The 24,094-nt window shown below is 40.9% G+C and overlaps 3 protein-coding genes across 7 annotated transcripts; 1 reads left to right on the top strand and 2 right to left on the bottom strand.

Moving 5' to 3' along the window:
• Positions 1-5,124: 5,124 nt before the first annotated feature.
• On the bottom strand, positions 5,125-12,779 carry LOC118216285 (SUMO-conjugating enzyme UBC9-like). 5 transcript variants are annotated; one of them, XM_035397371.1, is made up of 7 exons: positions 12,610-12,779; positions 10,830-10,915; positions 9,962-10,045; positions 8,738-8,810; positions 5,888-5,997; positions 5,541-5,620; positions 5,125-5,444 (listed from the first exon to the last, which is right to left on the bottom strand). In XM_035397371.1, exons 2-7 carry the CDS (start codon positions 10,893-10,895, stop codon positions 5,381-5,383), a joined length of 477 nt encoding a protein of 158 aa, XP_035253262.1. In that variant the 5' UTR covers positions 10,896-10,915; positions 12,610-12,779; the 3' UTR covers positions 5,125-5,380. The 5 variants fall into 5 exon arrangements, with proteins under 5 accessions (XP_035253262.1, XP_035253263.1, XP_035253261.1 ...); XM_035397372.1 differs by lacking the exon at positions 12,610-12,779 and adding an exon at positions 12,387-12,558; XM_035397370.1 differs by lacking the exon at positions 12,610-12,779 and adding an exon at positions 12,197-12,239.
• Positions 12,780-15,359: 2,580 nt separating this feature from the next.
• Positions 15,360-17,556, top strand: LOC118216287 (histone acetyltransferase p300-like). Its single transcript, XM_035397375.1, has 2 exons — positions 15,360-15,394; positions 16,886-17,556. The coding sequence occupies exon 2, from the start codon at positions 16,905-16,907 to the stop codon at positions 17,307-17,309; it is 405 nt and encodes a 134-aa protein (XP_035253266.1). The 5' UTR covers positions 15,360-15,394; positions 16,886-16,904; the 3' UTR covers positions 17,310-17,556.
• Positions 17,557-18,547: 991 nt separating this feature from the next.
• On the bottom strand, positions 18,548-23,152 carry LOC118216284 (3-mercaptopyruvate sulfurtransferase-like). Its single transcript, XM_035397369.1, has 2 exons — positions 22,361-23,152; positions 18,548-19,670 (listed from the first exon to the last, which is right to left on the bottom strand). The coding sequence occupies exons 1-2, from the start codon at positions 22,935-22,937 to the stop codon at positions 19,372-19,374; spliced, it is 876 nt and encodes a 291-aa protein (XP_035253260.1). The 5' UTR covers positions 22,938-23,152; the 3' UTR covers positions 18,548-19,371.
• Positions 23,153-24,094: the final 942 nt, after the last annotated feature.

The raw sequence follows: 24,094 nt of genomic DNA, 5'->3' as shown, positions 1-24,094 counted from the left end.
AGGAATGGCTCCGGACGTTCCTTCGGGGCAGCCAGAGTGGCGATGGTTGGAATCCCGGATCAGGTCTCGATCCAGGATGTTCCGAGCAGGAACCCAGGACCGTTCCTCTGGCCCATACCCCTCCCAGTCCACCAAGTACTGGAGACGTCCACGAACCCGGCGGGAGTCTAGCAATCGGCGGACGGTATCTGCTGGTTGACCGTCAATGATGCGGGGAGCAGGAGGTGACCTGGTGGCTGGAGACAGGGGACTGCAGACCACGGGCTTAAGGCGGGAGACATGAAAGGTGGGGTGAACATGCATATTACGAGGCAACTGGAGGCGGTAGGTAACTGGATTGACCTTCCAGAGAATCTTAAAGGGCCCAATGTAACGAGGTGCCAGCTTCCGGGACTCCACTCGTAGAGGAAGGTCCTGAGTGGAGAGCCAGACCCTCTGCCCAGGACAGAGAGATGGCCCAACTCTCCGAAGATGGTTGGCTTGGCGCTTGGCGCTTTTGCAAGGCCACCTGTGCCCTCCTCCGTGTCAGATGACAGCGCCGGACCAACCGCTCTGCCGACGACACCTCTACCTCTGACTCCTGCTTAGGGAACAAGGGGGGTTGGTAACCATACAGACACTTAAATGGGGACATACCAGTGGAAGAGTGGTGCAAGGTGTTGTGTGCAAATTCAACCCAGACGAGGTGACTGCTCCAGGATGCCAGATTTGTCGCGACGAGGCACCTTAGGGTCTTCTCCAGTTCTTGGTTAGCTCTTTCCGTCTGACCGTTGGACTGGGGGTGAAAGCCAGACGAGAGACTCACGGAAGCCCCAATGAGTCGACAGAAATCCTTCCAAAACTGGGAAGTGAACTGGGGACCCCGATCCGAGACAATATCCTGGGGGAAACCGTGTAATCTGAAGACATGTTGCATCATAATCTCTGCAGTCTCTCGAGCCAAGGGGAGTTTGGGCAGGGCTATAAAATGACAGGCCTTTGAGAACCGGTCCACCACCAACAGAATGACAGTATGACCTTGGGAAGATGGTAATCCGGTGACAAATTCCATGGAGATGTGAGACCAAGGGTGGGAGGGAATGGGAAGGGGGTACAGCATACCTTGAGGGCACAGCTTGGAGCTCTTATTTTGGGCACAGATGGAACAGGCTGCTACAAAGGATCGAACGTCCCTCTCCATGTTCGACCACCAGAACTGCCTCCTGAGGAAGTCCAAGGTCCGTGCAGCCCCTGGGTGCCCAGTGAGTCGTGAAGCATGCCCCCACTCCAAAACATTAGAGCGTACAGCCTTAGGAACAAAGAGGCAGCCTGGTGAACTGTTACCTGGGTCTGGTTCCTGCTGCACTCTCCTGACGACTGCCTCAATACCCCAATGGACCGGTGCCACTATTCGGGACCTCGGGAGGATGGGCTCTGGGGCTGTATTCAGGTCAGGAGGATCAAACTGCCTAGAGAGAGCATCAGGTTTTTTATTCTTGGACCCTGGGCGGTAGGACAGTGGGAAACTCGGCAGCTTGAAGCTCGAAGGCCAGGGAGCATTGGATCAGAAACCCCCGGCACCTCCCTGGATTCCCGTCATATCGCTCTGGAGATGGCAGGCAGGGAGCACTGCCCTGGGGTAGGAGGTTGCTGTCCTTGCGGGGTCAGCCGGAAGGCCTCGGTGAGGGACTGCAGGTTGGAGACGATCTGCTGGAGCATCCGTTCATGTCTCCCCACCATGTCTCCTTGGCTCACCAGCGCTGTTCGCAGCTGTTCACACTCTGCTGGGTCCATGTTTGGCTTAGTGTTGCTGTTATGGGTGGTTCCCCGACAGAGGCTTGAACCCAGATTCTCCTGGCTGGGAGTCCTGTACACTAACCACTAACCCACTTGACTAGGAGTGTGGTGGACCCAAGAGCAGAGGAGGCTTGACAAACAAAGTAGATTTTTCAAAAGAAAACTTTTAATGCAGGCTTCTTTTCCAGAAATACAGGTTTTTACTCGAGACTTACACAGAGGCAGGCAAACTCAATACTAAGCAATGAACACAACAGAAGGGAGAACTAATATAGGGAAGAACACAGGTGCAAAGAATCACAGATCAACATAGGTGAAAGCAATAAGTCAACAGAACACAAAATACAATCACAATGTCACCCTCTGGCCACCAGTGGAGGAAGCAGCAGCCAATGATTATGTTGCCCTCTGGCGACAAGTAGAGGAAGTGGCAGCCACCCTCCTTACAAATGTAATCAATTTTATCAATACATTGACGTACCAGTATGGTCTGCTTAGCTTGTACTTTACTAATCATAATTCATAACCCTTTGTGACATTTTTACTGCAAGAACATAAAAAAAACATACAACACCAATATACAATTAGCAAAAGTACAATAAAGTTGGGTAACGACAAATAAAAATGAGTTTGATGAACTGTCTTCACTGCCGCAGTTTGTTTAATCTTTTGGTCCCAGGTAACATCTGATACTATTTTTTTTCGGTTAAGGATGTGGTTTGCAGACATTTTCTCACTTTGTTTAAACGGACATGACAGCTGCTGCAGGCTAACGTCAGTGCTGAAAACCCCTTCTTCCGCTGGGATTTTTTTCTTATCTTTTTTTTAAACTCATTCTTATCCTTTTTTCGATCAAGCATAAACCACACTCCATTCCTGTGCTGTCATTTAACCTGTGTCAGGGTTGCACTCATATACTGCACTGGGGACAACAGTGTGTTATAATAGTTAGGGAACAGGACTTTCACCTCCAAGGTTATAGGTTAAATTCTCAGGTGAAACACTGCCATTGTACCCTTGAGCAAGGCACAACCTGAATTGCTTCAGTAAATATCACACTGGGGGTTTTTCATAATGGCACACATCAACCCTCATGCTGTACACTATCCCTCCTTCATCCAGAACAACAACCCAAACAATGGTTGGCATAACTGTAACATTGTTCAAAATGTTTTGTCATTTTATTTAAGATGACTTGGTTTCCCATTTATTTGTCTTCTGGCCAGTAAAACTCAAATATGTGTCAAAATGACCACCCCGTAGCGTTTACAAATCTTCACAAAATGATGATTATTATTATTTTATTATTATTATTATTATTATATATTATGGGAAGCAGACAGATTCCATTGTAAAAGCCATTGTGAAACTCTGAAAGCATTATTGCCCTCAAGGTGCAACCAAGGTATATATAGTCAGACTACATATAGAAAGCAGAATTGAGATAGAGAGATGGGGAGGAGAGAAAGAAAGGGAGGGAGGGGGAGTTTTACATCCTGGAAACCAACCACCACAGTCACTGAAACACAGAACACTACCAAAAAAAGTGACATCTATTTTTTAAATGTGTTGTGTTTTTGGGGTGTACAGCATTCTGGGTGAGGGAGACAAGCAGAGTGTGCAAGGTCCAGTCCTTTGTTCCTTCCAGCCTGCCTCATGCACAAATAGGGTCCTAATGGTGCTGGAGCACCAGCCCATTTGCCCCTCTGGAGCAAGTTTTGGCAATTTTCCCCCCATTGCCTGCTACTGCCCATCCTTGCCTTTCTGCCTGTCCTGTTCTTGCCCACAAGTGCTCATGTTAGGTGAAATGCAAGTAAAGCATGCTTCTCCTAAACTAAAAAATATAACTGATATCTTCCCTGGGTTCAGCCACTGCTGGTTATGCCACACACCATTCAGTGTGACTTGAACTTAAACAAGTTGAATGAGGCTTTGAATATTGTAAAGATGACAAACACAAATTGAATCATGGGAAACAGAACAGGGTTCACTTCTTCGGGGACCTAGCCCGATATGTACTGGAGTTCGGAGTAATTTCCTTATCTCTCTGCTTCCATCTGAGGCATAAGGAAGTGTCAATAATCAGCTCAATCATCCACAGCCAACAGTTTTCAAAACAGAAAACGTAACGTATATGATGATAATCTGGAGCTTCGGTGAAGAATGCAATTCTGGGAATTAACTCAGCTTTCACACTCAGAGCACAGGCTGACTGCTGTAGACCAGGCGCTCACACAAACCTGACCCGTGCCTACGTGCATGATGGAGGCCCATTTCACTCAGTTCAGCATCCAGACTGTCCGAAAACAGCCTGGTGACTGTAATATCACCAGTGACTCCTCCCATGTGTTGCAATAACATTTTCCGCTTTCACCATCAGGGAGGTGACATGGGATTCCACTGAACAGTTACGCAAGTGCTTTTACCCCAGATTACATTCATATGCTGCATACAAGGTTACTAACTAACACACCCTCAACCAGAGAGGAGGGCACTAATTTGTTAAATCAGCAGGTGAAGTGATTGGTAGGAATGAAAATGGCTTTCGGCGTACACCAACACTTTAGGGAGGGGGGCGCATTCATGGTAAATTACTGCTGGCTCAAGCACACGCCCAAGGAAGGAACTCTATTTTTTCTGACATACTGAGAATTTATAAATGTTGAATTGTCTCATACTTTCCAAACAGCTTCCTGCTAACATGAAACAATGTTTTTAACTGTATTCATGGACTCCCACTAATGATGACATCACCAACTACATTGCAGTTGGTCAGTGTGATCTCCTACCTACAACACGCTTAGAGCTGGTGCAATTCAAAGTTTGCGTCTTTTGGCAGGCACTGCTTATTAATCGTGAGGACGCTATTCCGCCGCGGGGCTGAAGTACCTGTGAAGGTGCTCCTCTCTGAGGTGTCACCAACTCCCAACAGTGTGTCATTATTTCAGTTAGCAATGTTAGGGATTTGGAGTCTGAAACATGTGAGCTCAATAAATCATTTGGCACCCAAGGGAGATGCAGACCAAAATAATTTCAATATCTGTGTGATTACTGCAGGTCAGCACAAAGTAGCATGTATGACTGGGTATACGAGAGGAAACCACAACCAAATAAACTTGCGTACAGATTGAAACATGAATGGATAAATTCATGGACAATTGAGCAAGGAATTTCATTTAAAATGTATCAAATAGTATTCAAAATAAATAATCCTTTAATAAAGATTTTGGTATGGATTTTGGTCATGGTAGAATTGCAAGAGGTCACAATTTGGACATTTAGAACTACACTCAGGCAGTGAGGATTCAAGTGAGGATTTTCTCTTACAATGAGATGCAGAAGACAAAGTATTTTTTAATAGTCTTTAATTTTAGAATTCACACAATTTTATAATTATGAAGACACATTAAATTGCTAAAACAATAAAATAAAATGTCTATAACTCTCCATATTTATATATATATACACATGTACATGTGCCCTGTGCTGTCCCCCCTCCACAATGTTCCTTCGTCTTTCAGTCTTCAGTTGCACTTGTCTCCTTGTCTGTCAAGGGCTTTTCCAGTACTGTAGTTTGAACTCAAAGGTCAGAGGTCACACAGCCCTATGTAGGGGCAAACTTTTTGGCTTGTGCCCTCACCCTCTTCTCGTAGTCCATTCTGTTTTGACTGAATAGAGCAAAAACAGTAAAACGTGAGGCACTGAAACCTTTTTGCACACAGCACTTATTTACTTACCGTACTGTGAAATAAGTCCTCACTCACCAGTATATTGTGTAAGCTTCTGCTTGGGCAGGATCCTGTATGTTGGGTTCATTAAGAAGCTCCTGGATACCCAACAAGATCTGCAAGACACATGTACACATATCACATATTATACATACCAACACACGATAAAACATATAATGCAATTTGAGTCTTCATAATAAAGCCAGTGTACATACGACTGATGGTACAAACAAAAGCAAACAGCAGAAATCGTATCGGCACAGATGAGTGACAGTGACCATGCCGCCGGCTCTAAACTAGCCTCTAAAAGCGGCACCACAGCAAGTTTGGCAGGGCAGTGAGCCGCTCTCCTGGTCCCAGACTGTCAGCTGTTGCTGTCTGACCTGCTTGATGGTGATGGCCGGCCTCCAGTCCTTATCTTCCTCCAGGATGGACAGACAGACGGTGCCAGACGGGTAGACATTTGGGTGAAAGATGGGTGGTTCAAACTTGCCTGGAAAAAATAAAAAAATAAATTAAATTAAATTTAAAAAAAAATATATATATATAAATATATATACACACACCATTTTTAACTGATATATACATACATATATTATTTCAGTTAAAAATGGTTACATAATCTCACAAACAACAACATTTACATTCCCTTCATGCAATTTTTCATAATTCACACAGTTATCATTATTCAATCAGTTTTGCACTGTATGCTAGCTGAAGGATTCCAAGGTATATACAGTATACATTACAGTTTTGTCAGTAAGACACCAAGTACTGGTACTCTACTGTAGCCCAGTACTCCTTTAAATCTGCCTCCAGTGAATTGGAATGCTGTCCAGCATTGTCTGAACTAGGGTCGCAAAGGGTCGGAATATTTCCGGTAAATTTCCAGAGATTTTGGAAGGGAAGTTAAGCTCGGGAATTTTGCACAATTTCATTATAGAAATCTTACCTTTTAACAGTGAACTTATTTGGGGGGGAATACGCATAAAAAAGCAATACTAGGTCTTAGGTCTGTTTTGGTTAAAAGGATTACCATTTAATTGAATTGTAACCATGCACTGCATTCAGCAGCGCACTCTTCCATCATATGTACTGATAATTTGCCAGCATCCCTTTAAAGGTGCAAAGGTGTGTAGAATTTAGTGGCATCTAGCGGAACGGACTTGTCAGAAATGGAATATAATATTCATAAGTATGTTTTAATTAGTGTATAATCCCATGAAAATAAGAATCGTTGTGTCCTCTTCCATGGAGGCCACCATGTTGCACCGCCATGTTTCAACAGTAGCCCAGAGCGGACGAACGGCTCTAGAGGGGGCGCATTTGCCTGGGTACCTTCCAAAATAGCTGTGCGTAATACCACACGTGTTGTTTGCGGCATTGTTGCTCTTTTTAGTACAGTCTGGCTTGATTGACAATCCCTTTATTCAGTAGGCGAGAGTATAAACTTTCGAACGATGTATAACATGTCTAATTTTGCTTTTGGAATAGCGTTTCATTGGTAGCAGTAAAATATGCTGCACCTAACGAAACGTTAACGATTTTTCTTCTGGGAATAGCTAAGCCATATGTTTGCCGATAGGCCTAGCTGACATTGTTTTCTAGTTAATACTTACATAGCAAAGATTTCATCATTGCTATAAGTATTACTGCTCAAACTATTTCGGTTATATACGTTATTTTTGAAATTGAGTGTCTTTAAATAGGTTAGTGGTATTTTATAATGAGGATATTTCACACTAATGTAAGCGTTAGTTACTAGTGTAATAGTTTTTGTGACGCATCATGTCTTCCTATGATTTACCATGCACAGCAGCTAACGTTAGCAATAAAATGCTACCACAAGGCGGAACAATTAACAATCATAATCGCTATCTTGCTTGTAAGCTATGACCTATAGTTTTACAGACTAAATAACTAAATACAATTTATAAATCTATCAAGGAACCTCATCACTTGACACTTGGCTACTCGATGCGGTCATAGATGATGACATCATTTTTGGAACTTACAGGCCACCATAGCTTCTCCTACGTTGTTGGAAAGGGAGGGGTGAGAGGAGGTGAGGGGGGGTATTCAGTTGGTTGCAATCTGCAACCTCACTGCTAGACGCCACTAAATTCTACACACTGCACCTTTAAATAGGAATTCAGTAAAATTACAACCCTCTGCATGCACAGTGCATTCTCCCATCACGTGTGCAGCCCACATTCCGCCAGCACTACCGCACTGTCTGAGCCAAAGGACTACATGCTTTCAGGGAAGTTTTGATTATATTACTGGAGTGAATATATTTTATATTTTTTATGATATTTCAGTTAACCGGCAGATAGTAGCCTAATGCAAAGTAGTTTTGTTAACACCTTCTGCTAGCTAGCTGTTACCATGTGATGTAGCTTAATTGAGCATGCTAATTGAGGAGTTTTCATTAATCTATTTCCATTCATTCTTTATTGTAAAACATTTATTTTATGAATGAGTTGTTCACTTTAAACCCTAAGGCCTGTTCTGAATTGTTATTTCGTTGTTTTGTTCTCGTCATGAAAAAAGGAGTCGTAAGGAATATTTTTCGTTGATGAAATTAACACAGTCTGATAAGTAGGATATTTTTATCGCTGTGAAGTGGCATGAAGACATCGTATAAATATTGGTCATTTTGGACAAGCGGTTAGGTTCTCTTCAAAACTTTCCATCTTTGGTCAGGTAGTGTGCTGCCGACGTGACTTGGCACTACTCATGGTATACTGCTCATCACTAGAACCGTGGGGTCCCCTTGCGCAGTAAAATGGGATATGTTTTGTTAATGTTTATTCCACATGTCTGTCATTCCTTGACTTTTTCCTAAAAACTCACGCTTCAACTGTCTATTTAAATAGAATTATAAAACAACACTCGGAAGACTGTTTTTAGGGGTTTTCTTTAGGTGTTAAGAGAAAAGTCTTTTTTTTGGAGGGGGGGTCATAGAGAATGTTTGCAATTGTCTGCTTATGATATGGTGAAAGGTTTGTTTCTATCTGCATATGACATGGTAAATGCAGCCTGAGCAAATAGGGCTATATTTCCATTTTATTCCCATTATTTTCCATTAATTCCCATAAATTACCGTTAATTCCCATAAATTCCCATGGAAAGTTTCCATCCTTGAATATTCCCGGAATTTTGCAACCCTAGTCTGAACTAAAATTTGGGGCAGAGTCAACAGCACCCTTGTGTGGAGAGATAACACTCACATTTTGGAGGAGAGGATGGGTAGTCATCTTTAAACAGCATCCTCAGTTTATACTGGCCTCCTTCCCAAAGGGTCTGAAAAAATGCAAAGAACAACTGCATGTTTCAGTTTCACAGTACACACCAGAGAAGCCATTATAATTGCCTAAAACTGGAGCCAACACCCAACCGGACCCAACTAGAAAGAACCCTCCAAAGCTGCTGTGGGAAAGAAATGTATTCAAAGAGCACTAGCCCAATGTATGTGGGAAAGAAATGTATTTGAGATGTACCAGCCACCATGGATTATACGACTAGCAAAGGGAGTGCGCGCAGAGCTGACAAAGGTCGGACCCTGGCCATAAGATTAATGATCTGTAGCAGTAAGCACTACATACCAAACATATGCAGTAAAAACATACGTAATGTGAACACAGCTTGTCACGCAAACTAGGCCTTTCACACAAATGTGTTGTCTGAATACATGATTTGTGACAGAAAGGGGAGGGAGATTTAGATGGGAGAAGGGAGTACCTATTTTTTTTAAATAAAGAAAGGAGGGGGCTCGTAAATAATGGTGTCTGAGAATTGGGAGATAATGGTGTCAAGAATAAGACCTAAGAAACAAAGAAAATAAGTGGGAAGTACCAAGTTTAAGCTCCACAACAGGAGGGGCTAGCAAAAATGGACAAAATGAAGTGTCTAGCCCCTGGGAATTTTAGCGTGTTTTTGCAGTGTCTGGAGAGTGTTTGGAGAGTGTTTGTGGAATGACTGGATGTACTCTCTTTGCTTTGTGAATGACTGTTGTTTGTATTGAACTGCGCAGATCAGCCCGGGTTCTTGTATGTAATCTCTGATTCACTTACAATAAACCCAGTTACATCAGACTCTGTGAATTGTGCATACTTTGAAGAAGTCTTCAACAGTGTGGAAGAGAGCGACCCTGGCGTTTCTGGCCCAGGCCGGGGCTGTTTTCTTCCCCCACACTGCACCAAGGCTATCAAACACAAGTGAATGCTATTTGCTGACACTCAAGAGCTTGTCTGTGCTGCCGTTAAACGACGGTTCATCCCCTAGGAAACTGAAGAAGTTAGAATGCCCCTCGACGGCCTTTCAGTGAAAATGACTCATGAAATTGCATGCTGTATTAACCATCATCAAGCAATCTTCTAATGGCATGTAATGAACTCTTTTGTGGAGTGCTGCAACCATAAATGGTGAATTAACCTTTCTGTTCCATCACTCACCCCCTTTTTCCCTGGAATAGCACATTCCCAGTTCATGAGGTTGAGAGTGCCATCAGGGTTCTTGGTGGGAACAGCAACAAAACCCTGGATTGGTTGAAAGGACATGATGAGAGCAAGAGAGGACACGGGAGGGATTAACTGAGGGGTTGGCAAATTTCACCAAAGGAAGATAACCAGCTGTCAACTAAAAACCCTGTATCCAATGACTACAAAACTGCTTACTTCCTTGCCAGCAACCCACATATTCATTTCACATTTAACTTTCTTGAGATTTAGTAGACTTATCCAGAGAACGTTGTACTGGACTCTTTTACAGACAGACAATCTGCTTATACAGCTAATAAGAAAATACCCGTTAGTGTAGCATGGAGGACAAGACAACCTCACACTTCATTCAAACAAAACTTTTATAACATGACAACTTTGTTAAAAGTTTACAAATAACAAATTACAGTGCTTGATTTGATATACTGTTTGTAAAGTAACAATATTATTTTAATAGTTATTTAGAATGGTTCACTTAACCATTTTACACCCTCTGGCAATACATTTAAGATTTAATATGGCATAATGTTTTTGTGGATCATAGTTTACAAAAAACATGTTAAATAAACCAATTTTCTCATCTTTTAATTGGCGCACACACACACACTCAGTTAAAAAAGAGGAAAGGACTATACCTGTACAGTTAATCTTATAGACAAATTTATTTTGTGTTCAATACCACATATTAGTTTGGTGTTTGAAGAATGCTTGAATGGGTTTGGTGTTGAGCCCTTAAGGCCCGTTAAAAAAATTTAAAACGAACAATTCTCCCAATTTTCCAGTAAATGCACAGTCAGCAACAAATTCAAAACTGGATACTTACAAATGGGTGGTCTTTTCTCCAGGCTTTGCGCTCTTGCGACAGTCTACTGAGAGCGATTCCTGACATGGCCACACATGAACACCGTCCTGTGGAGACAATACAGTTTAGAGAATTAGCGGAGAGCTAGGCAAGCTTGATCCATACCGTTACATCAGTGGTTCCCAACCCTGTTCCTGGAGGTAAACCGTCCTGAATATTTTCACTTCAACCCTAACAAAGCTCGCCTCATTCAACAGCTTGACATCCCGTTGAGCTGCTAATTAGTACAATCAGGTGTGGCGAATTAGGGTTGAAATGAAAAGCAACAGTTATGGTTGATCTCCAGGAACAGGCTTGGGATTCACTGTGTTTATATCATGCCGCTATACGGACAAGCGACAGTGGAAGAGTCTAGTTATTTGACTATCTATAAACGGTCGATGTGGGTGCAGGTTTTTATTCTAGCCCACCACTAAGGCACCTGACTAGAACTATCATGTCCTTGATTGGTTCATTATTTGATTCAAGGTGTCTTAGTGCTGAGCTAAAACAAAACCCAGCACCAACATCGACCCTTTTCGGATAAGACTGGACAGTCCTGGTCACATTTAGTGGATAGTGTCTTGTCCACAACACTAGCTAGTTAGTTAGTTAACCCTGTTCATCTGAAATAAACTTTTGTACCAAGTAAGTTAACAGTTAACTAGCTATTCAATTAATTGAATTCCACACATAGCCTACAAGCATTTCCCTGACGTTAGCCATTGTGTGTAAATTAATAGTTCGCCAATTGGCACAATTTGCGCGAACAAGTTTCCAAATGGCAACGTTAGTTAACTGTTGTGCCATCTTGCAGGTTAGTAATTGCTGACAACTGGATAAACGCGATTATTCTACTGTAATCGTTCTTTTATAAGTGTAAGCTATGAATTTAACAAATGACTGAAGCTAATAAACTGAACTAGTCCAGTTAGTACGCAAGTTAATTTTCACATCTGATGTTCCAAGCGAGGCCCTCCTGGCTTCAGTTCGGACTATGTCCGTGAAATTAACGTAACCCGTGTGCCAACTCCACTTTTCAGACATACATGTACTAACTAAAGTAGTCAACACACACTAAACAAACAAAACCTGCGTCGGTTACTGTATGCTAAAGTTAAAAAAAAAAATAGCGAGAAAAGTAATCAAAGTTCAACATTTACAAAAGTTTCCAGGTAAACTAGTAAGTGCAGCCAGCACTGTCGGCGCAACGTGTCGTTAACGACTGTACTACTAGCAAATATATTAGGTACGCTACTCGGTTAAATTACACGTTGGATAAAAATGGGGTCGCGTAAACGTATATCAGCGTCAAACAATTCGCTAGACTAGCTAGCCAGTGATGTTACCTAACTTAAGCACCGATAGACTCAACATCGTGAGGACATAACGTTATCTATTTTATTTTATTTGAGTACACTAACGACGTGACAATTAAATTAACTCGGTCGTTTCCACAAGTATACTAACGTTAATTAGCTAGAATGCTATACTTAGCTACAGCCTTGCAGCAGGGTGAGCGAGACGGTTATTGCTAACCAGATGTAATCGATTGCTAACGTTAGCTAGCCAACGTCCTTTGGCTGCCATTGTGCATAGTCCAACACTATTCAAGTTGCTTTTAAAATATCGATTAAACAAAGAAATAGCTAGCTATGTAAATTAACTATGACTGCTGCCCACGGGACCGACCACCAACGTTAGCTATCTAAGTGTACTGTAACGTTAGTTGGATAGCTAGGTAAACTAGCTGCGATCTTACTTTAGAAACAATGTAGTCTATGAAGTAATTCAATTGGCCAATATTCCACCGCTTTACCAGTTGCAGTTAGGTAGATTAAGCACTATTCCGTAATGTAGCTAATTAGTAGCACACTACGCTTATACGAAGCTTTTAAAAAAACAAAACGCCAGGACCCCAATTTGTTTTCTTTCAAAGGACCTTCAGGCATTCATTCAAACAACTTCGCTATACTTTATAGTCGGCCATTGTTGTTGTGTTGTAGAGCGTCGAGGATACCTATACGGCAAATTATATTAACCCATATCCTTTACTAACTGGAACAATGGTACATGACAAGTGTCGTGTTGTACTATAATACGTTTATTCTAAATAAAATGATTTGGTTGTTTAGGCTTATTTGAAATATATAACGAATCCTGGTAACACTGACTTTCCCTTTTGTTCTTAGTGTTGTACAACTATCGTAGCTAGCGACTTGGAAGATGTCCTTGGATAACTTCGAAGTGAATTAAAGAAGGGAAGGTTTCAAGACAGTCCATGTGTTTAATGAACTGATGGCTTGTATTATATCCTTATGTACAAGATTCACTGGTTGCCAACTACACAGTGTAGTTTGTAGCTACAGTAGGCTATGCCACTCTCAGAATGGCGCCAAGAACAGGCAGTTTTACCCATAGACATATAGTTCTACCTTGCCTCATGTATACAGGCGATCCAGTTTGTTGCTTATCTCTTTTATTACAGTTCCCAGTCACATCTAATTGGTCTATACTTATACCAACTATTTTTTACAGTCTCTGGTCTATACATCAAATACTGTATAGTGTTGGGTCGTTCGCGAACGATTCGTTCAAAAGAACGGATCTTTTGAGTGAACGAAGTGTACTGAATCACGTCGTGAAACGATTCGTTCGCGAACGTGAACTGGTAGTTCACAGACTGACTATCGTTCTCGGTTCAGTGATTCATTCACTGAACGTACTACGACCGCCCCGACTCGTTCTCGAACGACACTACACTTGCCTGAATCGTTCCCGAACGACACAACAGTACAGTACACTTGCCCGAATCGTTCGCGAACGACACAACAATAGTTCGTTACTCTTGCTGTAGCGGATGAGGTGAGGAAAGTGGGTATGGAAATATGGATAATAATCGAACATCACTGTCAAGTGTGCTGTTTATTTTCAATGAAATAACAAGCCTCTTAAAAAAACACGTCTCAAAGTAGGCTAGCCAAGGCTACTATTATATCGACTATATTTTATAAGAAAACGATAGCCTATATCTACTTAGCCAACGTATATCAGCACTTTCTCTTTCAAGCGGCCGTTAGAACAAGTCACGGTAAAGAAATCATCATCTAGAGCTAAAACAACACATTTTGGAAAATTTAGTAAAATAAAATGGCCATATCAAACACATTTTTTCAAACTAAATTGTATAGCATAAAATCGAAACGAAAACAACTTTTTATTAAAAATAGGGAAAGAAGGTGCTTGGTTCTTTGGCTATTAAATATTATGTGGGAAAATGCTCTGTCTATAGCCTACTTTTTAAACTGGAAAACTACATTCAATTAAAATAAAATAATGTGCTAATATATGAACCGCGGTTCGCCTGTTTTTATGAAGAAAAAACATGAACAGTAAGGTCAAGCAAAGACCACGTGATTCAGAGCAGAAAATCATCAGATCACACAAATCAGTTTTGCAAGAATGTTTTATTTGATAAGCATAATCTAATCAATTTCAGGCAGCATTAAAGTTTTGATTAGCTTGTTTTACTGGTGAATAAATGTTTTATAGTTATGGTTCCAAACCATGTAAATGTACAGATTATTTTAAATGAACAGTTGCTGGGGCTAAGCATATTGCTTCTAATAACATGAAACATATAAACTGATACTTTTTTTTTTTTCATTTGCTATTATGATAAAATAATAAATATCATGTTGTACTCCTTAAAACTGCAGTAAATGTAATCTTAAATACCCCCAAAACCAATAATGTTCCTTCGGAATTGTAAATGCACTGTTAATATATATCAGATATTTTCACTCTCCTACGTTTTCTCAACCTGACATTCTACGTTCCAAATTCAAACACACATTACAAATTCAGTCAAAAGGCTGTTTTTTTCCAGTAAAATATAGATCATTCCAGTATATCAATCATATGTAGTCCTTTGGTTATTTCATCTTTGTAACTATAGCATTTTAACGTTGTGCCAACCAACCCCGTGTTGGGGCTGGCAAATATTCTAATAGAATATTCTAATATAAATTATGCCAACCAACCATGGTCTAGAACTCTGATGCTTTCAATTGTGAGTAGTGTTTGTTACATCACCATGAGAATGTTCAGTTCAGAACGTTCTATTTGTGATATATTACACATTAAAGGGTTGAACTATTTATAATGATGTTGATGTCACATATACATTGACTCATCACACATATTGAATGATAATGGGAGACATTTAATTCTGGTTTGACAAGTCAAAATAATATTTTAAGATATCTGAGTTAGAATTCTGACTAGTCAGATCTGTTGTGCATGACATGTCTGATGCAGGGCTTTGCAACAGATAGTGGTCTTGCAAACTAGACGTGGTCAGTTTTGGTTGAATCAATGGCTCTGGTGGGAAGGATTTCGTTTCTCGCTGTCCCTGACTTGCACTCCTGCACAGTAGGTGACGAGAATGCACCATTAATGTTTTAAACCGACAGGCTAAAACAAAACCAAAAGAACAAGAACAAAAACAGGAAGTACAGACAAAGGAAGAGGGTGCGTATCGATAAGTTTGTATTATTATTTTTTTCCTTAATACTATTCTAGGGCAATTAATACTTGGGATTACAATGGGATACTTTATTGCTTTGTAATGTTGTGTTTTACATTACCTGACCAGATATTCTGTCAAAACGCTGGCTGTCACGTTCCTGTAAGTAACTTAACTAATGGGGAAGAGTTGTGAAGTGCGATACTGGCGCTTTTGCGATTAAAAAAATGTAGCCATACTGTGTGAACGTAAAAATATTCCTGTCGCGCCCCTGCTACAAATTCAGTTGAGTTGCATCATCAATGTTAAAGTTATTGTTAATAATGATAAGTGTACTGATCATTTAATAATGATAAGTTCGATTTCTCTTTGAAGACAAACAGTTGTCTACATTATGGGGCATGTAGGGTTTTTCAAGTTTTCAGTATCATCAGAGATTTTACACAACTGCTATTTCAAGAGCTCCGATACATGTGATGATGTTTTCACCACAAGAACTATCTTAATGTGAGTGTGTCTTCACACAAAAAGTACTATGCAACTCTACAGTCATAATTTAGCAAAATGTCGTAAATGTTCCGACGTTAGCCTGTCAGGGTTTTCACTTTAGAATGAGATTATAGACATCATTCGGGAGGCCGTGGTCGGTTGGCATAATTTATATTAGAATATTCTATTAGAATATTTGCCAGCCCCAACACGGGGTTGGTTGGCACAATGTTAAAATGCTATAGTTAGGCTACAAAGAATGAAGCAAGCAATAGAAACAATTTTCAACATTTAATTCCAATAAGAACCAGAAAACACGAATATATAATGTAATAAATATAATAATTGTTTAAAATATAAAATGTACAATAAATATAATATAAAATAGAATTGAAACCAAACAACAATTTAACTAAATAGGTTAGAGAAGGAGCGCTACACGGACAAAGATAATGGCCAAAAAGCTGCTCTTTGGAAAAAGGAAATTTTCAGTTCATCAAAAGGTTTAGTTTGCCGGTCAAAATTATGAAAAAATACAAGTGCCAACAGATAGGGATCCAATGCACTCTTGAAGGTAAATTTAAAAGCCTTTATTGAAACATGGCAAGAAAGATTAAGACGTACTGGACCTATGCATTGTGGCCTCGCACGGCCTTCATCAGAGTTCCCTCAACGCGTAGGTTGACATGAACTGACAACCATCTAACAGGAACCGGTTGGCAGACAGAGACCTGGTAGTGTGAGGAAATGTGAACCACAAAGAACTTGTGGACTTGCATGCCTGGGTTTGAGATGTGATGGGAAAAAACATGAACTGACTTTAGAACCAAAAAAATCGAGCAAAGACCATGTGATTAAGAGCATTAGATCATCAGATCCCACAAATCATAGTTCAGTCTAATGCAAAAATGTTTTACTTGATTTCATTGGACAGTTTTCGTAAAGTGCTTTATGAATGCCGGAAAGTTTTAATTGAATGAAAACTTGGTTGAATAATGAAATGCTTTTTCCTCTTTCTCAGCTCTGACCAGCGGGTGAACATGGAGCAAAACAATGACCAGGCACCTGGCAATAAAGCGGAGAGCGCTCAGGCAACCCGGCGCCTCAGCATCCAGCGCTGCATCCAGTCGCTGGTGCACGCCTGCCAGTGCCGCAACGCCAACTGCTCCCTTCTGTCCTGCCAGAAGATGAAGCGCGTGGTGCAGCACACCAAGGGCTGCAAGCGCAAGACCAACGGCGGCTGCCCCATCTGCAAGCAGCTCATTGCCCTCTGCTGCTACCACGCCAAGCACTGCCAGGAGAACAAGTGCCCCGTGCCCTTCTGCCTCAACATCAAGCACAAGCTGCGCCAGCAGCAACTGCAGCACCGGCTGCAACAGGCGCAGATGCTGCGCAGGCGCATGGCCAGCATGCAGAATCCCAGGTCAAACAGGCAGCGCGCATAAACGCATGCAGTCTCTCGCTGCCACGGCTCATAAAATGAGGGGGTGACGTGGTGGAATTCTCCTTTTTAACCAAAAAAGCAATGCAGACTCTGCAGGCTGAGGAGTGCTTTCATATCCATGATTGTGTAATAATCTTTAAAGTGCCCCTCCAGATGTATTTTAAAACCTTTAAACATTTTCTGTATTGAATAATAATTTGTTTAGGATGATTTTTTTCACCAAAAAATAAACTACTGAAAATGGCTTAGTAGCATCTCTATACCATTACCCTCATTAATAATGCCAGAACCTATGAATATGCAAATTGGCAACACTTGCTGCAGTGGTCCCAGGATATATAGTAGGCACAGCATACAAATTCAAAGCAGTCATTGGTTGGAAAGATGACCAGCTTGCAAGAGTGTGGAATGATTTTGAAAAGCTCAATAAAAACACTGTTCAGTGCAAAATATGTGCTGCCAAATTTGCATACCACACATCGACATCTATGATGTCAACCCACCGAAGAACCAAATATCGAAGGCCAAGGGATCACAACCAACAAGCGCCCAACTCTATAGTGAGACCTCATCAGTGTGACAGCTGTCCAGCTGAAAGCACAGCAGATTTAGTTGATAAAATGGTAACAAAAGACATGATCCCATAATGACAAGTGGAGAAAAGGAGGTGAGGAATAAAAGATACAACCCATGTCTTTAGGAGGAAACCCCACACAGACACAGGGAGGACATGCAACCTCCACATAGAAAGGACCCAGTTAGGTTTTGAACCCAGCACCTTTGTGCTATGAGGCAACAGTGCTACCAACTGCACCATGGTTGGCTGGCTGGCTGCTCAGAATGTTAACATTGTCAGAATTAAAAATACCAAGCTCCAAACATACCAATCGGAGAGAGTTTTTTTGCCAGTAACGTAGATGATCCTACCTCACCACTCCTGGTCAGAACAGCATTTACAACAATAACATACAAGTTTCTCTGTCCCCAGATCTGAACCCAGTTAAACATTTCTGTGCCACTGTACAGAAATGATACTCAACTTTGGCCCTGGCCTTCATGATAACAACCAAAACAACCATCTTACTTTCACAAGAACCAGTTGGCAGACAGGGCTGCGGTAGAATAAGGTAATCTGGACCACAAAGCATACCTCATTTTGAGACATAAAGAAAAAACATGAACAGTAAGGTCAAGCAAAGACCACGCGATTCAGAGCAGAAAATCATCAGATCACACAAATCAGTTTTGCAAGAATGTTTTATTTGATAAGCATAATCTAATCAATTTCAGGCAGCATTAAAGTTTTGATTAGCTTGTTTTACTGGTGAATAAATGTTTTATAGTTATGGTTCCAAACCATGTAAATGTACAGATTATTTTAAATGAACAGTTGCTGGGGCTAAGCATATTGCTTCTAATAACATGAAACATATAAACTGATACTTTTTTTTTTCATTTGCTATTATGATAAAATAATAAATATCATGTTGTACTCCTTAAAACTGCAGTAAATTTAATCTTAAATACCCCCAAAACCAATAATGTTCCTTCGGAATTGTAAATGCACTGTTAATATATATCAGATATTTTCACTCTCCTACGTTTTCCCAACCTGACATTCTACGTTCCAAATTCAAACACACATTACAAATTCAGTCAAAAGGCTTTTTTTCCAGTAAAAATATAGATCATTCCAGTATATCAATCATATGTAGTCCTTTGGTTGTTTCATCTTGATCACTCATACGATTCTACGTTTTTCCAACCACTGATTATGGGTTCTTTGCTGAAAATTTAGGTAGAAATTTGCAGCGGTGATCCTGGAGAGCAAGGGGTCTGCTGGATTTTATTGTTACTCAGCACTTAATTGGTCATTTAAACAAATAATTGGTCAATTACAGCAAGCGATTACACAGTTATTAATTCACTTCATCTGGTTTCTCAGGTCTTAATCGGGTGTTGGTTTCAAGGTGAAAACAAAAACCAGCACACCCTGTGGACCCCCCTGGACCAATGTTGAAAAGCTCTGAACCAAGCACTCCGTATTCAAGCCCACACCCAGATCAGGCACGCTTGCCTTTGCCCTCAGAAATCACATGCTGGGGCACAGCCCGGGTGTACCAGTCCGACCAGGATCCATCGTACACCGACACCCCCGGGTGGCCGCACAGGTGGGCTGCCAGTGCCACGTGGCAGGCTGTCACCCCTGAACCACAAGACACGCACAGCGGGCGCTTCAGGTCAACCCCAGCTTCCTCAAACATGGCCACCAGGTCCTTGGTGGGCAGCTCCACTCCAGAAGGGGCCAGGAAGGAATAGAAGGGCATGTTGATGGACCCGGGGATGTGCCCAGGTTCTATGCCTGTTGACCAGGGACAGAGTTGACGTGAAATTACAGACAGGCCGAACACACTTAAAGGTTGCAATGAGAGGTTTTGATCAGTGTTAAGCACCGTGTCCACAGCTTGCCAGTGGAAAAAAAATAAATTATTGTTCAGTTTGTACAGAATTTAAATGTACCATGAAGAGCATTTACTTCTGATCTTGTGTCCTATATAAGCCTGTTGGGGGGACCAATCCCTCAAGAAATGTGATTGACTACCCCTGTGCCCAACCCTTCCTGACTGGTTCTTTGGCACAGGGCTCTGAGTCAATGTAGTTGACTGTTTTTGGAAAATGATTTTCCAAGAATCCTTGAAACAAACTTGGTGTCCTAACAGAATATTAAATTAAGAGATTAAATTAAGAGAGAAAGATTCCACAAGTCTTCCACATGCTCTAGTGGTTTGCGACATGATTCAGACACATCGCCTGGAGCAGACACACAGGAAACTGTGGGCACCCTCCGTCTTAACGCACGTAAAGCCACATGAAATTTTGAGGGATTGTTGCGCAATATCTGACCAATGCCCAAGTAAACTTCCAAATAATGAATGTGTCCAAACTAGAGAACGCCCGATATATTGGTTTGGCCGATATACCGGCCATTATTTGACTTTTTTGACGACATGGGGATCGGCAGTTATGCAGCCGATGTGTCCCGATTTTTATATATTAGTATATAGTATATTAAACAATAGAAGTATATTAAACAAAAAAACATTGATTATTTATCTGTACTTGTCTGTTCGAACGTTGTAATTGCTATTTACTAGAATTATCCAGTAGAGGGAGCAAGTGCGAACTGCGGCAGCTGACGCGCTACTTCTGTAATAAGACGTTTGTCACTCCTGCCTCATCCAATGTTCTCCACTGCAAGACTTGTCTGCACTGATTCGATTGCGAAGGTATGTATATTTAGTGAAAGTTTTTAATTAAATGCGTTTATAGGACCACTATGTTTATCAATCCTCATTATCAAGCTAACATATTATTAACATATTAACATATAACATATTATTAGCTAACATATTTGGTTCACTTTAGCCAGATAGCTGGCTAGCAAGCCTTTATGAAGTGGCAGTGAGCACATAAGCAGCGTAGGATCTACATTTCCAGAGGACATCGCTGTATTCTCAAATAAATAACCAGCCAAAATAAAATGGTGATTGAATGCATCACACATTTGTTTTTTCTATCTGAGATAATGACATTAGCTACTATATGATGCTGTGTCAATAGCCAACCAGAGACTAAAAAATAGCAGTAGCCAACGCGTTATTGCATCATCGCAGCAAGCTAACCAGACAGTAAAAACGCCGATAAAACACTTTTAACGTGATCATTTTAAGCCATGTTACCTAGCTTTGTCGTGATAACATGAGAGAAGGATTGCTGTTGGAGAAGTGAATCAACCAGCACTTCGTGCGGGTAACCTGCACGAAAGCGCATTGTAGTTTTTTTCACCACCGAATTCTTATGGACAAGCCTCACGTTACGTATCTCACCCAGTCAATTTAGTTTCATCTAACGTTACACTTGATTCACTCATTAGCTCTGCTAGATAAAGTCTTACTCTTTGAGATCATGTAGTAGGAATAAAATAAGAAAATATAATTCATTTACTGAGAATAGATACTAAGAAATAATAACAACAAATTAATAATAACAACAACAATAATAATAATATTCATAAAAATACATGTTTGAAACTGGAAAACTGATTTTTTTATTTTTTTTATAGATGGCTGGAAAAGAAAGGAGTAAAAGCAATGTGTGGAGTTATTTTGAATTAACACCACTTGAAGATGGTGTTAATATATATATTTAATTTAATATCATCTTTTACATTTTTTTTATCTATCAAAAAGTTATTTGTGTGTTTATTTTTATTTATTTGTTTGCGTATAAGTTAAATGTTCTCAAATATAGAAACTTTGATAAAATATAAGTTTTTCAAATTGATTTGAAAATGTTGCACTTTTTGACAAAATATCGGTCAAAACATCGGTAATCCGTGGGCTAGGACTCTCCAAAATCGAGATCGGCATCGGACCCAAAAATCTGGCATCGGCCGGGCTCTAGTCCAAACTTTACACCCCCATGCCTTGGCAAAAGTTTTGTCTGAGAATGTACAGGATTCTGATTTTTAATCAGGACCAGTAAAAATCCAACTGGAGGCTGACACTTTATGCTGCAGGCTCCTGCAAATCTCAGCATTGGTTTTCATATCGTTTGAATATCTAGCAATGATACTTTATGCTATAATTTTACATGGGATGGATATCCAGGGAGGGAAATAGCACTATACACAGCAATTAGCACCAGCGTGAGGCCGCTCGCGCGACCTGCCAATCAGAACAACGGACTCTGCACGTTCAACGTGGACCTATGTACATACAGACTAGTGAGGAAAACTGAGAAAATGCTTGTACCTATTACTGCTGGATTTTTGTTACTAAAACTGAACGCAGCAATCTAGCTCACTACTTGCTAAGGAAAATATAATTCGGAAGAAGCACTATTCCAGTTTTGATTAGAGTCACGCGTCTTTAAATGAAATTATAAACTCGGTATAATAAATAGTACCCTTGATTACAAAATTAGCGGAATGAGTGTGTCCGAATTTAATTCATATTTGGAAACAGGATAGCGGTAGATACATAGACCTACTCTCTCGTGGTTCTGGTTCGATTCCTCGGAACCGGCCGGAAGATCTGGCGTCCACCAGTTGAAACTGCTTGCTGCCAAGATTTTCCAAGACATCCTCGTATGACTTCACCCAGGATCGATTGAGGAAGGCTTGGAATTCGGTGGGATCAGGTTTAGAATATTCTGCAGTGACGGGGTGACCTTCCTGTACCCAATTCTTAAGTCCGCCATCAAGCACAGATACCAAATTGTGCCCAAAAACCCTAAACATCCACCACACGCGGGGTGCAGAGAATGACCCGAAATCACTGGCGTCGTAAACGACAACGTGTGTGTGGTTCCCAATTCCCAAATTACCCACATAATCCGCAAACTCGCGTTCAGTTGGGAGCATGTGATCAAGAGAAGACGTTTTATCACAACACTGATCTATGTCAAAAAATGACGCGCCTGGGATGTGACGGTCTTTAAATTCATTTATGGCGTTGCGATTAAATTTCGGCAAATACCAAGAGGTATCCAGTACCCGAAGGCTGGGTCCGATTTTATTAGCATTGATTGCTTCTACCAACCACTTTGCAGCGACGACGGCAGCCATGTCTGAACTTCAAAAGAAGACAAAAAAATTATTGTCGCTGCTAACTTTTAAAACGGTTCTACACTAGCCAATTGTGCTGGTCGTAGCCTACAACTCCCCTCCACCTGTTATCACATTCGGATGGGAAGTTTTACGTTTGCTGTAGCTACCGTATAGCCTACTTTCCGTAAAATATGCATAGGCAAGTGGGGTACACACAGGGTACACACGGCTGGATTTCCTTTTCCTCTTTTGCTACGACATAAAACAGCGACTGTCAAATAGTATCAACAGTAGCCTATAGTACGAAATGTGTAGCCTAACAGAAACTAGCGTGGTGCAATGGGTTATTTACGGATTGCCAGATAGGTGGCTATTTCTTATGAAAAGGTAATTGAGATAGTGCATAGGAATTTCTTGCGTATGAGAATTTATACTGAGGTCCTAAAGTGTCATTTGTGCTTTTACAATAAGTAGCGCTCACGCTGAGAACACAACGTGGACCGTTATTTACGCTACTTTATCTATCCATCAAACTGTCCACGGTTCATTCTTACTGTTCTTATTATATTCAACTTAATGCTGACTGCAGCTCGTAAAAATGTATTTCAAACACTATAGCGATTGTTACCGTACTATGACATTTGATAGTTCGAGCATCAAATAGCCTACAAATAGTGTTCCATTAATATAGGCTATTTTTATTTTTAAACTTGATATGATTTTTACTTGGATCAAATTTGTGCAAATCCAATTGTGAAAAATCTACATTTTTGAATTATGTGAACACATTACGCTACTCGTCAAGGTACGCCGCTGCTCTTGTTTCAAACACAATTTAGTACTTCAGGCCTGAATGTGGCACTGCGGCAAAATGAGCAGGAAACGTGTTTGGAAAATAAAAGGTGTACCTGCCAATTAACCCCCCATAAAATATCGATGTAATGTAGCCTACGTTAGTTTTTAAACCTCCATGGCTTCGTGTTTCTGTGGCAGATGAATATGTTAATGTTGTGTCAAAATATGTAATGTTCGAGGAAAACGGGGTGTTCTGTGCGTAAAGCAGCCTATCAAGAAAACCGTTGGTCACACTCACACCCCAGACAACGGCAGTGTGCAGTGTCTCCGCTTTCTGATGGTCCTCCAGAGGTTCTTTTGAAAGCAGAGTGGACTCGTGT

Source organism: Anguilla anguilla, chromosome 17 (genome assembly GCF_013347855.1).
Source record: "Anguilla anguilla isolate fAngAng1 chromosome 17, fAngAng1.pri, whole genome shotgun sequence".
Classification (NCBI taxonomy): Eukaryota; Metazoa; Chordata; class Actinopteri; order Anguilliformes; family Anguillidae; genus Anguilla; species Anguilla anguilla.
The sequence above is the reverse complement of the archived record's forward strand: the minus strand, read 5'-3'. Positions and strand labels throughout refer to the sequence as shown.

Coding starts and splice junctions, on each gene's coding strand:
- LOC118216284 (XM_035397369.1), bottom strand. CDS start 22,937: ATGGCTGCCGTCGTCGCTGCAAAGTGGTTGGTAGAAGCAATCAATGCT. Junction 19,671..22,360: donor CGAACCAGAACCACGAGAGA/GTAGGTCTATGT, acceptor CCTGGTCAACAG/GCATAGAACCTGGGCACATC.
- LOC118216285 (XM_035397370.1), bottom strand. CDS start 12,224: ATGTTGAGTCTATCGGTGCTTAAGTTAG. Junction 8,811..9,961: donor CTATTCCAGGGAAAAAGGGG/GTGAGTGATGGA, acceptor GCATTTTTTCAG/ACCCTTTGGGAAGGAGGCCA. Junction 5,445..5,540: donor GAAGCTTACACAATATACTG/GTGAGTGAGGAC, acceptor TGCTCTATTCAG/TCAAAACAGAATGGACTACG.
- LOC118216287 (XM_035397375.1), top strand. CDS start 16,905: ATGGAGCAAAACAATGACCAGGCACCTGGCAATAAAGCGGAGAGCGCT.